Source organism: Ammospiza caudacuta, chromosome 14 (assembly GCF_027887145.1).
Source record: "Ammospiza caudacuta isolate bAmmCau1 chromosome 14, bAmmCau1.pri, whole genome shotgun sequence".
Lineage (NCBI taxonomy): Eukaryota > Metazoa > Chordata > Aves > Passeriformes > Passerellidae > Ammospiza > Ammospiza caudacuta.
This window is the reverse complement of record NC_080606.1, coordinates 15,286,175-15,301,859: the sequence shown is the minus strand read 5'-3', so window position 1 is coordinate 15,301,859 and position 15,685 is coordinate 15,286,175. Positions and strand designations below refer to the sequence as shown.

The 15,685-nt window shown below is 43.1% G+C and overlaps 1 protein-coding gene across 1 annotated transcript in view; it reads left to right on the top strand.

Annotated features, from left to right (window-relative positions):
• Nucleotides 1-13,758, top strand: part of BRWD3 (bromodomain and WD repeat domain containing 3) — a 50,934-nt gene extending 37,176 nt beyond the window's left edge. Inside the window, exons 28-40 of the mRNA XM_058813931.1 lie at nucleotides 401-512; nucleotides 935-996; nucleotides 1,082-1,237; nucleotides 1,890-2,010; nucleotides 2,506-2,631; nucleotides 2,715-2,796; nucleotides 3,344-3,400; nucleotides 3,741-3,881; nucleotides 4,100-4,252; nucleotides 5,089-5,252; nucleotides 5,741-5,838; nucleotides 6,282-6,440; nucleotides 7,641-13,758. Of these exons, the coding sequence (XP_058669914.1) occupies nucleotides 401-512; nucleotides 935-996; nucleotides 1,082-1,237; nucleotides 1,890-2,010; nucleotides 2,506-2,631; nucleotides 2,715-2,796; nucleotides 3,344-3,400; nucleotides 3,741-3,881; nucleotides 4,100-4,252; nucleotides 5,089-5,252; nucleotides 5,741-5,838; nucleotides 6,282-6,440; nucleotides 7,641-8,434 (2,225 nt within the window). The 3' untranslated portion in view covers nucleotides 8,435-13,758. The remainder of the gene's footprint in view (nucleotides 1-400; nucleotides 513-934; nucleotides 997-1,081; nucleotides 1,238-1,889; nucleotides 2,011-2,505; nucleotides 2,632-2,714; nucleotides 2,797-3,343; nucleotides 3,401-3,740; nucleotides 3,882-4,099; nucleotides 4,253-5,088; nucleotides 5,253-5,740; nucleotides 5,839-6,281; nucleotides 6,441-7,640) is intronic.
• Nucleotides 13,759-15,685: the final 1,927 nt, after the last annotated feature.

The window sequence follows — 15,685 nt, the reverse complement described above, 5'->3', positions numbered from 1 at the left end:
ATTTCTGCAGCTGTTTAATGGGACACAGTGTCTTTATTACATGATGTAAAGGACTATACACACGTGATATTATAAAGATTATTGGAAACTTTTATTTGATGTTTGCTGCAATTCCTCTAGCAAAAAAAAAAAAAAAGAAAAGAAATGAGAAAAACTGTTCCAAGGGCAGTGATAGCAGGAGAATCTCCTGATCTGTTGGGAATCTGAGGTGTGAGGCAGCTGTGGGTAATTCCCAGAGATGGGCAAGTCCTGCCCTGAGGGCAAGGGCTCAACTCCTGTGCTGCAAGATGCAGGGATGGAAAGTAGGGCATTGACAAAAGAGGGAGCTGATTCTCTAAAAGGAAATATTTAGCAGTTCTTGCTGTTGTTGTTTTTCTGAGTGCAATGTTTGCCCTTGCAGGGGATCGGTTTCGCAGTATCATTGATGATGCCTGGTGGTTTGGGACTGTGGAGAGTCAGCAGCCTTTCCAGGCAGAGTATCCTGATAGTTCCTTCCAGTGCTACAGTGTCCAGTGAGTATTGCCATGTCCTGGGCCTCCTGACAACTCAGAGAACTTCAGAAATAGGATCAAGAATTAGAATCCCTTTTTCCATTTAAATACATACCCAGACACTTTATTTATTTATTTAATTTCACATATTGTACTTCTTATTTATTACTTACTATTTATTTTAGAATATTTTGAGTATTTACTTATTTAATTTTTTGCTAATTTAATTTAATTTAATTTTTAAAATTTTTTAAATTTATTCCTAAAGCAACAATTGTGGTATAAACAGCAGTGCAGTGACTGTATAGGAGGTACAAGAGGAAAACAGGGAGTTGGAATGTCTTATTCCTAACTGGAGTGACCTTTTGGGTCAAATCTGGTAAAGAAAAGGTGTGTCTTTATATTCAGCTCTAACTTGTGCATTTGAATGAATTTTTTAATAGCTGGGACAACAATGAAAGAGAGAGGATGAGTCCATGGGACATGGAGCCAATCCCAGAAGGAAGTAAGTGTGTGCTGGATTCCTGTCCCTGCACAAAGCAAACAGCTCTGGGGCCCTGCATTTACTCTCTGGAATTGTTCCTCTGCAGCTGCTTATCCGGAGGAGGTCGGTGCTGGAGTTCCTGTGACCCCAGAGGAGCTGACAGCTCTTCTCTACAAGCCCCAGGAGGGAGAGTGGGGGGCCCATTCCAGAGATGAAGAATGTGAACGAGTAATCCGAGGGATTGAGCAGCTTCTTTCCCTTGGTATGTTTGGAGAGAAAAGGGGGAAGGATTAACAATAGCAGGGAGGGGGCACAGGACTGGAGAGTAGATGGGATGGAGTGCTGGGACTTGAAATGTACCCAACTAAATTACTGAAAAGAGCCTTTTAAATTTCCTATTTCAGTTTTCAAGCTAAATTCCCTTTTTTTCTGGGGCTTCCCAGTGGGTCATATCTAAAGAGCAAAATATATAATTAAACCCCTCAAAACCAACCAGCAAATCCTCACTTAAATACCCTCACCTCCAAATTCCTTGTAACTGGTTTGTAACCATTTAATAGCATGCTGTGCTTTAAATTCTGCCTGTGTTTACACCCAGGACATGTCTGTGTTCTTACTCAGTGTTATGTGTTGTAGTATTCCTGTTGTAAGTGCAAATGCCTCGTTCCTTTCAGTCAGATTGGCTGCTGGCACACAAATCTCAGATGTGATACTAAAACAAAAAGTGCTTTTTCAAGAGCAGGAATAGATGGTACAAGAGGAGGAACCCTGCCCTGTGGGTAATGACATTCTCAGCTGTAGATCTGCGTTGCTTTTGCTGAATTCTTCGAAGGAAACCCCAGAAACCATTAAAAGGAATCTTGGTGGAACATCCCTTGGAGGCATCTAAATCATTGTGGTCTTTTGTCTTGCAGACATTTCTAATCCCTTTGCTGTTCCAGTGGATCTTAGTGCCTATCCCATGTATTGCACTGTTGTTGCTTATCCAACTGACCTCACCACCATCAGGAGGAGGCTTGAAAACAGGTTTTATAGGTGAGTTTGGGTTTGTAGCTGACATTTATTGCATTTATTATTATGTGGAGCTGAAGGCTGTTTAAGGTCCCTTCAGCAACTGCAGAAGATCAGATTGCCCTTGGGCAAAGTGAGTCTTCCTGAATAATAAATTCTGCTGGCCAAGGCAAAAGCTGCTGTAGCTGGATCTGGAATGTTGGTTGAACACCCTGAGCCTGCTGTGTTGGAGGCAGAGCATGTTTGCTTTGTTTCCATCCCTGCTGCCTTTGAGCAGGGGTTTTGCTTGTGTTGCAGTTGCTAGAAGGGGATTGAATGATGCTGGGAATCTCAGCTTTCCCAGTTAATTTGGGAATACATAATGTCCTGCTCCTTTTTTCCCTTCTGAGGACAACCTGTTTCTGCTTGATCTGGAATTCCCAATTCCATTTTTTTACCAAAGAATCCTACTGAACGTGAAATAAAAATAACATACACCTTCCTCTCCATCCCATTCCTTAAATTTTGTGTATTTTTCAGGAGAATCTCTGCCCTGATGTGGGAGGTAAGATACATTGAACACAATGCCAGGACTTTCAACGAACCAGACAGCCCCATAGTCAAAGCAGCCAAAATTGTGACAGATGTCCTGCTCCGCTTCATTGGGTGAGTTTGGACCTCACAGACCCCACAGCTCCAATTCTTGGGATCCTTCATTGTGTTCCTTGGTTTTTGTCATTGTCCTGCAGAGATCAGAGCTGTACTGATATATTAGAAATCTACAACAAGGTGAAAGCAGAAGACCTGAGCAGTACTGATGAGGAAGAGGAGGTAAGATCATTTCCTTCCTTTTTAAAATTCAACACATGAAAGAAAATTTATTTTTGTTGAGTCTTTATTTTATGGGTAATTGCACTGAGATTTAGAGATGAGGCAGTTTAGGCTCACCTGAGACAATAAGCTCCCTGAAGTAAAAATGCTTCTTGGAACTGCCTGTCTTTAATCTTCTCTCAGTACATGATGTTTTGTGGGAAGGATGAGTAATGAGGGGAGCTGGGAAGTGGAGCTGTTACTCAGTCAGAAGGACAACAGCTCTCCATTGTCAGCGAGGCAGCAGAGCTGATTTCCTTATGTAATTCTGTGTCATTTCCCATCATTTGATCCCTGGAGTGAAATGTCAGGTAGAATCCAGGGTGGATATCACTGCCTTGAGCTGCTTCCCTCTCCTGACACCTTCTCCCCTTCAGTGCAGTTTGAAATGTGCTGTAGCTCCTGTTGCCAAGTGCGCTGTGGTTGTTGTTGGCTGGTTTTTAACCCTTTTTCCATGGCTGAGGGTTCTCCAGACCTGCCTGTGTGTGATCATTCCCTTTGCCTTTAGGTGGCAGAAGTGGATGTGGATTCAGATGCTCCAGGCACTTCCTCTGGGAAGAGACGAGTGAGTAAAATTTCTGCTGTGGTCATTTTTTTTAAAAATTTGATTTTAAAGAAAATATCTCCAGCACTCAAATTTCAATGCAACTGATAAATATAGCAAGGCTGGAGCTGAAATATTGCATCTTCTCATGGGTTTGAGAGTTATATATGACCAGAGAAGGCAAATTTGTTTGATTTGTCTCATTTGCATATTACTGTGCCATCAGCTCTGCTTTAATCTTCCTGGATTTCTGTTTTTAATTGGGTAATGCTTTAATTGCAGAATGCTGGGAGATTAGTAGGAACTTCAAGGGAGCAATGTGAATATTGTGATACCATCTGCAGTACCTGTTTCCCTGCAGGTGAGACGAAGGGTGAAGAGGCAGCCCATGAAAGCCAGTGCTGATGCTTGGAAGGAGCAGTGCCAGCAGCTCTTAAACCTGATTTATGAACGAGAGGACTCAGAGCCTTTCAGGCAGCCTGTTGATCTCTTCTCTTACCCTGTAAGTGCCGCTTCCACACCCAGAATTGTTCCTCCTTTGGCAGAACATCCATGCTGGGCATGGCTCTGTCCTCTCCCTTTATGAGCTGATATTTTCAGGGAATTATCTGCAACAGCTCTGAAAGTAAACTAATGATTTGAGCCACTGGATGAGCACTGAGGGGATGTTACTGCTGTAGGATTTGAGAGCTTTGATTTTCCTCTTGTGTGTTCTCACAGGATTATCGAGATATTGTAGACACTCCCATGGACTTCAGCACTGTGAAAGAAACCTTGGAAGCAGGAAACTACACCAGTCCCTTGGAATTCTACAAAGATATTCGTTTAATATTCTGCAACTCTAAAGCTTACACTCCTAATAAAAAGTCTCGTGTAAGTAATAAATTTTAATGCCTGGTTTTTTAACAAAGACCTTGGCCCTACATGAATAAAACACATGAAATAAGGTCTGAAGAGCAAAGCACTTCTTGGTGTAATAAAAATAACCAGGACACACCAATTCTGTGGTTATCACCTTGCTTTGTTCTGCTCTTCCAGATGATATCTAACATCCATTTTCATCTGGGACGATGATCACTGTTGCAGTTGTTCCTTGCAATATTTGTAACAGAACACTGGTTACCAGTTGCTTTTATTTTTTCAATAATTTATCCCTGTAAACAAGGCTATCAGCTTGATAACTGCACATATTGTGGATGAGGCTACACAAAAGCAAGGCCTGGAAAGAGGACAGGAAAGTGATTCAAAGATTTTGACATCTGGTTTACAGAAATTAGGACTGAGGACATTTTTGGTTGCTTCTCTGTAGCTCTGTAAGGGTGGTGTAAGGACAGTTCACCAGGGATGTAGTACAAAAACAAATGTGAGGAGATGTGAAATCCAATTGTTTTTCCCTTGGTATTCAAGTTATCTTAAGGCTTGCTTCCATGTTTCATGGGGATTGACAAAGGGGACAGTAATCCAGAAATCCATTTTCCTTCAGCTCTGGAAATACTTTGTGCTGTTACTAAATCCTTTTAAGAAAACACTTTCTGTTGCAAGAATACTCATGGCCCATGGAAGGAAATATTCTGTAAAGAGCCTCATAGTGGAACATCAGTGTGAATTTTTTATTTTTGCTACAAAGTCTGGACATCTCTGTGATGATTTTTAAGTTGATCTTCAAGTTATTCAACTCTAATAAGCCTGACCATTTTCTCTCACTGCAGATTTACAGCATGACCCTTCGACTCTCTGCCTTATTTGAGAACCACATGAAAAACATCATTTCTGAGTACAAGTCAGCAATGCAATGCCAGAAGAGGAAAAGGCCTCGGTACCGAAAACGGCTGAGGAGCAGCAGCAGCTCCCCCTCAACCAGCAGAGCATCCAGGTAAAGCAGGGATGGGGAGCCTGGCTGGCACTGCCATTCCAGAGCACAGGGGTAATGTGCTTTTGGGAATAACCAGCAGCAGTGTTGCTCATTTCCTGCTGAACTTGCTCTTTTGGGAGATAAAATCACGCTCAATTTGTAGTTTCTAATTCTGGTAAGTGAAATACGATGTGGTTACAAGTGTTCCCTCTGGAGGAAATTAAAGATCAGCTGTCTCTTTACCTTTTAGCTGTTGAAAAAATGTTGTGTAACACTTCTCTGCCTTCATCTGATACATTATCTGAGTAAACTGACTGTTGTTTTTAAAAGGGGGGATAAAACCTTGTCCCTGCAAACTCCCTATACCTTTAGCAAACAGCACCATGGTGTAACTATTTTTAGTGTTATCACACCTGGGAAGAAGGGATCACTTTGCAGGAGAAATCAGTTTTGTATTTGAGTCTGTGGTGATAACAGATTTCTCTCTTTGGGATATTCTATGTTTGCAGCCCAAAAGGGAAACAGAAGCAAGTGAAGATTCAACCTAAACCCAACCAAAATACCTCACTGCCCCTGACCAGGACTAACTCTTCAGTCTCATCTCATGGTGAGGAAATCCAGCCTTTCTCTTAGAGCAGCTTGTCTGTGCAGGTTGAGTCTTGTCCTCATGAGACACATGCAAAACCTGCCTGCTGAAGGAGCAAGGTCCTGAAATGTGTTGTCTGTAGGTTGTTTTAGCTGAGTTTGGCTGTTGGGCAGTCCTGGGGAAGGATCAGGGAATTGGGAACCCGAGTCTGGCTGTGATAAGAATTATTCCAGTGACAAAAGCTTAGACTTCCTCTGTATGGGCCTCTCTCATACAGCAGTGAAGGATAATGAATTAAATTAATCCTGCTTGGGGTTACACTCAGGAGGAATCTGTCTTTCCATGGCTGCAGAGCAGCTTGGTGAGATTGCCCTGACTTGGGCTGTTGACAGAACCTCCCCAGACACAGCCCTGTAAACAGAGCATAAAAATCACCCTGTCCCCTTGTGCTGTCCTGTCTGAAGTTTCAGATACAGCAGAAGAACCTCTGGGTTCAGCCACTGGTGAAGAGCTGGAGGGTCAACCATCTTCATCAGGCTCAAATGCACAGAGCCGGAGTGGAAATGCCATAGACCCAGGGAAAGGCAGACCAGTCAGGAGCAAATCTACACCAGTGAAACAAGGTGAGAAAGAATAATTCTGTGCTGTGACTGACTGGTTTCACTAGAGATGAAAGATCTTGCTTCTGTCTGATGTTTATTGCCTCAGTGTAGCACTGTTTATATTCCTAAACCATACAAAAAAATTGAATTTACTTTGCTCCTTTACTCTGTGGTGTCTTGTCTGAGGTGTGGAATGCAGATGATTCCATGTATACCTTAAAAAGTCCTTTAAAACTTTAAAGTCCTTTCAGATGGAAAACTTGATTGCACTTAAACTCCTACAGTTCCTTCAGGAATTACAGACAGCAAACAAACCAAGAGAATTCCCACCACAGAGCCTTTGCCTTTATTAATCAAGCTGAAACCGAAGATGAAAAAAATTTTACAAAAATATATAAATATTTTTCTCACTTGCAAAACAAAGTAGTTGTGATTAGAAGGGAAACAGATCAGGTGTGGTAATCTGGGAGATGAGTTACTCAGAGTTTCCACCAAGGTGGGCACTACATGGGCATTTCCTGAACCCTGGAGCCTTTCCCAAGTCCACACTCTTGTGCTGTAGCAGTGCTGGATGCTGCAGATGAGCTTTTCCTGTCTTAAAGAAGATATTTAATCTTCATTGTCACATTCATAACCCTGACAACATGGAGGATTTTGGGTCCCAAGCCAGCCAGATACTTTATTGAATTTTCATTTAAGGTGTTCAGCAATCCCTGTGAGCTTTCTTATGTCACTGACTTCCTTGAGTTATTCTTTCCATTAATATTCTCTGGACTAAGCCTTTTGAGAACATGCATTTGATAGGGAATAAATGCTGTTTGCACAGTGTTATTTTTATGTATGTATAGTTTTGAAATGGATTTTAGAGTTTTCCTGCCTTGGCACCCCAGGCAGGATTCACCTGGCTGAGTTTTAGATGTTTGTGTCCAACCTGGTCACTCCAGGCTCCTTTTTTTGCCTGCATCTTCACTGAACTCTTGCTCAGGAGAGTTTGCAGTCATTGTTTCCAGATGAAAACTTTGTTTACTTTGGTAGATTTTCCTCTTAGAGCGCCTGCTTGTGTCCACAGCATGTGGGTGAGTAATTCCCAGTGGATCATCCCTGAGCACACCTCAGAGACAGCTGAAGAGAATCCCAAAGGCAACTGCAGCAAATCCCACTTTTTGTGTCCTGTTTGGCTGTGGTGTGGTGCTGATGGGGTTATTTTGTTATTTTGCTTAGATCACTCTCCTGATGGGCCCCTCACCAACGGGGATGGCAGAGAACCCCGGGCAGGAGTCAAGAGGAAGCTGCTGAGCGCCTCAGAGGAGGATGAGCCCCTGGAGGAGGCAGAGGAGGAGGAGGAGGAGGAAAAGAAGAGAGAATTAAAGGAAAAGTCTGGTTTGTCTTCATCAGAAAGTGGGGAATCAGGATCCAGCTCCAGCTCTGACAGCAGAAGTGGCTCTGATTCCGACTCAGAATCAACCTCCAGGACAGACCAGGATTACATCGACGGCGACCACGACTACAGCAAAGTTGTGCAATCCAAAAAACCCAAACGCAAAATCAAACGGAAACTCACCGGGGGCAAACGGAATTGGCAGGGCCGAGGCACGGGGAGGAGGGGCAGATGGGGCAGGTGGGGCAGGTGGAGCAGAGGGGGCCGAGGGGGCAGAGGTGGAAGAGGCTGCGGCAGAGGAAGAGGCGGCGGCCGGGGAGGAAGGAGAGGCCGAGGAAGCCGAGGGGCCTCGCGAGGAGCCACCAGAGCCAAGCGCGCCCGGCTCGCTGACGACGAGTTTGAAAACCTCTTTGGGGGACAGTTTGGGGAGAACGTGTTTGGAGGGAGGTTCAGCCGACCCCCTCGGATCAAAACCAGGAACGAGGGCAGGAGAACTGTCCTGTACAACGACGACTCCGACAATGACAATTTTGTGCACACCGAGGATCCTTTGAACCTTGGTACTTCCAGGTCAGGCAGGGTGCGGAAAATGACAGAAAAAGCCAGGGTCAGCCATCTCATGGGATGGAATTATTGACAGATGGAAAACTTTGGAACAATTTTAAAAGAACTTCAATGGCCTTCTACTGCAGGGATTTTACCAGAAATTCTACCAAGCAAGTTGTGCGGGGACTCCACTCACGTTTTCACAGTGGTGCTTTTCCATCCTGTCAGTTTGTGTTTGTTTTAAAGCTTCAGATCTCCACACTTCATTGGTCAAAACAAGCCTTAGTCATTAGGCCTTAAATTACAGAAATTCTTCCCCACACACTACGAGTTCATCACATTGCAGAGGCTTCCAGCTTCTCAGCAAGAACATGACATTTTCGAGTCACGCTTATGACTTCTCTCCCTCGTTTTGTTTTTGTATTATAGAAATAGCACCTTCTTACAGAGTTTTTATGTGGTTTCTGCCATAAATCCTTAGACACAGTAATAATTATAACTTTTGCACAATACACCAATCCTAAAGGCAGCTATAAAATGTTTACAGTTTCTATATTGTAAGAAGGATCTGGATTATTTTAATCTTCCCAGGCCAAACGTTGATGGAAATGTACTGAACTGAAGTATGTCCATACTACAGTTTTGGGGGTCCTGATGTGCTTTCTATTGGTTCTTTATCCGTGTAAAAACAGTGACAAAGGGTTGGTGCCTTGTAAATATGTAGCAAACCTTTGATGTGGTGTGTCCTATGTGTGCATTAACTTTATTAAAAAGAGAATACTTGAGAAGTATGAATATCTAGACAAAAGGTGCCAAATGCAAAAGTTACTTGCATCTATTTTCTTTTTGTCCTCTCATATTTTTATAGTATTAATCGAGATTGTGCAGCTAAAGGGGTGACTTCAACATTTGAAAGGTTCCTCCTCTTCAAAGCATGATTTTTAATAGTAGCTCAGCTACCTCTTATTTACAACTACTGGAAAGTGAAAAGAAAATAGATGCTGTTATTCAGAGCATGGTGAAGAAGAGGCGAGAAGGAGCGTAGAGGGGTGGAAGTTGTGAGTAGCTGTATCTTCCTTGTGTTGCCACCATGAAAACAAATGCAGTGGTTCTGAGAGGTGTTTGGGGCAGGTGGGGATTTGCTGTGCAGAGGGGCTGCTTGGCCCCACTGCCCCGTGCTCCATGGAAATGTGGTTTGGGCCCCTCGGAGGTGCTGAGGGAGCTGTCGCCCCCCCCAGACTGACTCTTGTGTCTCAAGCTTCCAGAAGAGAATTCCTGTTGCACTGTGCTCTTGTTGTCCTGGGAAATGCTGACTTGAAGCCCTGTGGCAGTGGTAGTGCAGTTGGTGAGGAGATCCCTGCTCTGGCTCCTCGGGGACCTCGGCGGTGGCGTGGGCTGAGCTGCAGGTGAGCAGCCTCTTCCTTCCTTCCTGGGCTCTCCTGGAATGGATGTGGGATTCCAGTTTGCTCCCCTTGTCTGACAGTTCAGAGCCAGGTTACAGAGAGAACAAGTCAGAACAGACTACAAAGTTCCAGTGGAGTTTTTCAAGGTTTTTTAGGGTTTTTTTTTTAAGCTTTCATCCAATATCCTGAAGTTCTTCTGTGCACAGCTTGGTCAATAATTCTGGAAAACCTCAGGCAGCAAAGAGTGACCCATGTATATTCTCAGATGCAGAAGGAATTTAATTTTTGACTTTCTATATTAAGCACTAGCTATTTTATCTCGCTTTCCAAAAAAAAAAATCCTAGTTAGATGCAAAAATGACTTGAAAATAAAAAAAAGCAGAGGTTTAGTTTTGTGATGGAGGAGAGTATATCCTAAATTGCTCATTAATATGAGTTTATGGTACAGTACAAAACCCACACTTTTAATTTTGTAAGGAGTGTTTGGAATCAGCTATAATCCATTGGTAGACTTGATTTGGTTTTTGATGGGGGGGGGGTGGGGAAAAAACCAAGTGCAGATGCTCTCCTAGTTCTGTGTTGGGCTTTAAAGTAGAAACACCTGTCCTATCATCTCTCTCATATATCTGTATATATACACGCATTTATATTTATAAATGTATTATTTGTTTGACTGATTGGTCCTTTTACATATGGTAACCAGGAATAGCATGTATGCATCGGTCCATAGTTGGAATCATATCCCTTAGATCAGTCCTGTGAGCTAATGTAAACACTATGGGTTCTATCCTAAAGCCTGAAAAGCTTGAAATGCAAAAGAAATGCTTTTTTCCTCTATTTCTGACTGGCCGAAAATCCAGTTATTCTTATTTATTTTGTGTAGGGGTTGGGGAGAGAGAAACCACAGGGATTCCAGAGAAATCATTTTATAAGTTGGTGTATTTTAGCAGCAATTAGAGTAAGATTAAGTATGTTTTTAACTGTATCTTTTCTCTGTACTGTGAAGATACCAGTGAAGCATCACTTTGCTGTGGCGTAAGTATTACTGTGTCCCATGACTATGAGCTAGAGCAGGGGGTGCTGGGACAGCAGAATTTAGTGTAAAAATTGAAAAAAAAAGCTTCTTTTTTTTTTGTGCATGAGAACCTTTTATAAGCATGACAAATAACTTGGGTTTAGAGCTGTTCTTTTTGCTTGGATTTGTGTCTGGATTCTTTCTCTGAGTTGGGCAGTTGATTTCTCACAGTTCTGTGGAATAATTATACTTTTGTAGGAACTTGGATGCTCTCAAATCCCAAATCCTATCAGGAGCCGCTTGTGGGTGTGGTAAACTGAGGATGAGCCCACCAGGTGCAGCAGAAGCAGGATTTAAAGTGATTTAAACCAACCAAAAGCTGAGCTCTGGGCAGGCTGCAGAGTCAGTAATGTCTTTCCTTGAACTCTCCACAAAAACCTCCAGGCTCTGCCTAAGGAATGGGATTTAAGGTCTGATTGTCAATGGGGTTCCTGGGGGTGAGCAGGCAGGCCAGGAGCTCCTCAGTTCCTGCAGATGTTTGGGCATTGGTGCCTCTGTTCCCTTGAGATGTCCCACTGGCAGATCCAATCCTGACTGCTGGGACACCTTGGGAAAGGCCCCAGGCCCCACACTCCATCCTGCAGAGACAGGGCTGAAATCCTGGGTGTCTTTGCTCTCAGCTTCTCCCAGCCCCAGTCCCCTGTCCCTGCAGCTCCCCTTTCTCTCCAGACCAGGGCATGGATGGCAGAGCTTGTTTGGCAGGAGTGAAGTGCTGTTGTCTTGGATATGAGGGAAAATATTTTCATGGGAAGAGTGGTCAGGCAGTGGAAGAGGCTGCCCAGGGAGGTGGCAGAGTCACCATCCAAGAACTGAGCGCATGTGGCCCTTGGTGGTTCAGTGGCCATGATGGGATGTGATTGAAGGTTGGACTTGATGATCTTGGAGCCTTTTCCAACCTTAATAATTCCATTATTCAGCCCAAACTTCACCTGCTTTTTATTTTCTCCATCGCCATTTATTTTCTTCTTTGCCATGCCCCACCTCTGTCCTGTAGTTTCCTTTTATAGGCTATTTATTTATTCTCTTGGAAACTTTGGGTATCATGATGAATTTTATTTTGGCTGCCAGGCTGTTAGGTTTAATCCAAACCTTTCTGTTGGTGCTTGAACTCGGATGAATTTGGGCAGTTTTTATCCCTCCTCCCTCTTTCCATCACTCCTTTCTCCATCAGCCAAGCAGAGGCCACCCCCTAATCCCAACCACCCCCACCCTGCAGACACAAAAACTAAAAAGAATTGGGGAGAAATAATTATTGGAGGATTTTTGGCTGCTTCAAATTCTGCATCCTGTTTGCATTGTTTCATTTTCCTGGAATGTTTTCCTCAATGTCCATCTCAGCTGCTCCTCCTGTGGGGAAGCAAAAGGGCTGAGTAGTTCAGAGAGCAAGGAAAGGAGCTGGCACCAGGGGTGTGGCAGAGAGTTTTTAATTAATTTTAAAAATTAAAATATTTGGAGGCTCTCTTGACTCCCAAAAACAAGATGACCCTTGCAAAGCATTTGGATCTATCGGGAATGTCCCTGTGCTCCAAATAACAGAATATTAATGTAAAAAAACAATTTTAAATCACTAATTTTTGATAAAAACTTGATTCATTCCATCTTTGAGTGGTGAACACCAAGGAAAAGTAAACAGCTGTAGGTTTGAGGATGTTGTGTCCTGATATCTGGAGTGTCCTGTCATGAATTCCATGGGTTAAAAACGTCTTTGTGTGTTTACATTTTATCTTTTTATTTAAAAAACATCCTGCAGAGTTTTATAAAATACTGATGATTTCCTGAAGGAGCAGTTAACCCTCCAAGGCTGACTCTATATTTAATAGGTAGGGAGCTGTTGTTGTGTTCTTACAATGTGTATTATAGCAAATCCCTGCGCATGAGCGACAGAGGCTTTTCAACTCTTCAATATATCCAAGGTTTACACATGGTAAAAAAACTCCTTTATGTATAGTAAGTAACAGCCTGCAAAATTTAGTCTAAAAACTCGTCCTTTTTTAGTCTTAGAAATGCAAAGACCTGTTGGAAGCTTGTATATTTTTACTACATCGCGTTCGGCCCACAGCGAACTCACACAACTGTGCTATGAATCCCTGAAAAATTTAAATTTCCAGTGGGAATTGCTGTCACAGCCTTAACTCTAGTGTTCTAAAAATGGTGCTGAAATACATTTTTGTGTGTGGATGTGGGTACCTGATCCGAGTCTGTGAGACTTCCAAGGCAAACCAAGCACTTGGAGTTACTACTCCTGGTAGTAACTGCAGCCACGCTGGGGAGCTGGCAAATGTGTAAATAGTTGGGAAATAATTCCACCAGTGGGAAATCAGGAGCAGTTCCTGGGTTTGGGGGTTTTCACTGGCAAGCACTGCAGATCTTCCTGGGTTTGGGTCTGTGAGGAGCTGTTTGGGGGGAGGGAGGTGAGATCCTGCCAGAATATTCACAGGTAAAATCCAAATCTGCAGTTTCTCTTCCTAAAATTCTTCCTCAGAGAGTGGTGGCTGCTCGGGTGTGTTCAGAACTCAGTGTCTGAGGATTATTTTTCTGTAGAAATATTAATTCAGGCTCTTCATTCCTCCATGAGTCATTAGAGCAGATTTCATGTAGAAATACCACTTGATGTCAGAGCAAAATTCACATGATTTAGGCTCTCCAGGTCGTGTTCTGGATTTAAAATACTCCAAAAAAATGCACAAAACTATTAGAATTATGTCTACTTTCTATATTATTTTTTTTTAAGGTGATATTTATGCCCATATCTTCACATCCGCTATCTCAGGTCCCTTTAATGAATACTTCAGGGATTTTGATGCCACATGTTGGCAGACCAAATGTAATATTTATATGCAATGAGCTGTTAGTTTTTTGTATTGTACAAATGTAAATTTGTAAAGATTTTTTTCTAGAGTTTTTTTGAAGTCACTGATGTAATCTAGGATGTTTCATTTTCCAGCTGTGGGATTGTCTTAATAAAAAAAAAAATAAAAAGAGAAACTCTTACTTTGGTTTTGCATTGCTTCCTGAGTAGTTGACACATTAGAAGGTAAAAAATAAAAAGGTAGGTAGAATGGAGGTTTTAAGGTTAAAAAAATTGCTTTCTGACGCAACTGGCTAATTTTATAGTTTTAATTGAAAGTTTTATTAACTGGATATAGAAACTTTATTTATAAATGGATTGAGAAGCTTATATAGTCTTGAGCAGGATGGGATGGAGACCCTCACCCCCATCACCATCCAGTCTGGCTCCAGAATCCAATTTTTCTGGGAAAAAAGGGTAGAAGCAGCTAATCATTTCTTGGAAAAAGAAGGGGAATATGCCTGAAAGTGCTGTGAAATTACTAAAAATGCCATGAAAGGAGCAGGGGAGGAGGAGGAGGCTCTGGGCAAGGTCCCTCAGCCACTGTGGGACACGGGTGGGTTCAGGTGGTGACAGCTCCAGGGAAAGGTTGTTCCTGTTGTTACCTAAGGGATATTTCATGGGAAACAAGGAATTACTCCTCTGCTCTTGCCCTTGATAAACAGCAGTGATAAGATTGTTTAAACAGGGATTTTGGGGGTGGATGGGGCTGGGTTTGTGCAGAACTGCTGGGGAGGCTCCGTGCTCAGCCAGGGGCAGGTGCTGACAATAAATACATGGAATAAATATTCTCAGCAGGAATTTCTTCCTGGAAAGGGTGGCCAGGCATTGGAAGGAGCTGCCCAGGGAGGTTTGGAGTCCTCACCCCTGGAGGTGTCCAAGGAAGGATGGAGGTGGCACTCAGTGCTCTGGGCTGTGACAAGTTGGGCATTGGGTACAGGTTGGACTCGGTGGTCTGGGAGGCCTTTCCCAGCATTAATGATTCTGGGATTCTGTCATTCTAATTTGACTTTTCCCCTCATTAATCTGCTGACTTATTTGACATTTCACTTTATTGTGCTGATTCCAGTGGCATTTCCTCTCTGATGGGAATGAATATCTCCATTTTAACACAACACTCATCCTCCAAACCCCAGGGACAAAAGGGCCTTTTTTCCTATTTTCTTTTAATTTTTTTTTTTTTTTATTGATGGTTACAGAGAACAAAATTAAACTTGTTTTGCAGAGATGCTGGAGCCCCCCTTTATGTACATCCATCAGATGGCATTGGAGGGAAGGAATTCTACTCCCTTCAGACCTGCTTGACCTTTGCTAAACCTCCCTTGGCTGTCCCTCTGTCGATATTATTGATTTGATATTATATTGATATTATATCATAGTTGTTGTATACTTTATATCATCATGTTAAGGTCATATGGGATAATGCACATTATAAAATACATTATATAAAATACCAGAGTGACAGAGAACAGCAATTTTCCCCATGCACTTTGGAAATGCATTTTGTAGAAGCACCTTTTAAAAGGTATTTTTTATAGATGTTTTAGAATTCAGCTGTGATTTTTATTCATTTCAGCAGCGAGTGGACTCAGCACTGCCTTGCAGTGATGTTGGGACAGCTGGGTCATACCAAAGCTCATTTCCAGCTTGGAAACCCCAGGAGCATCTTTTTGAATTCACCCTCACCACCGGAGCCTTCCCGAGCTGCAGAGCAGGGAAAGGCCAAGCTCTGCCTCCATCCCTGTTCAGTTCCCAACAGGAACGGCGTGACCCGAGCTCCAGGAGTGTTGGACAGCGCCTCGGGCCAGGGTGGGATTTTCGAGGATGCTGCTGTGCAGGGCCAGGCGCTGGGTGGGATTTTGGGGGATGCTGCTGTGCAGGGCCAGGCGCTGGGCTCCGTGATTCCTGCAGGTCCCTGCCAGCCCGGCAGAGTCACTGACTCCGTGTCATTTGCCCTTCATTTGGTACATCCAGGAGCTGGGTTTGGTACATTGTGAGGCCGCGGCAGTCTGGAGC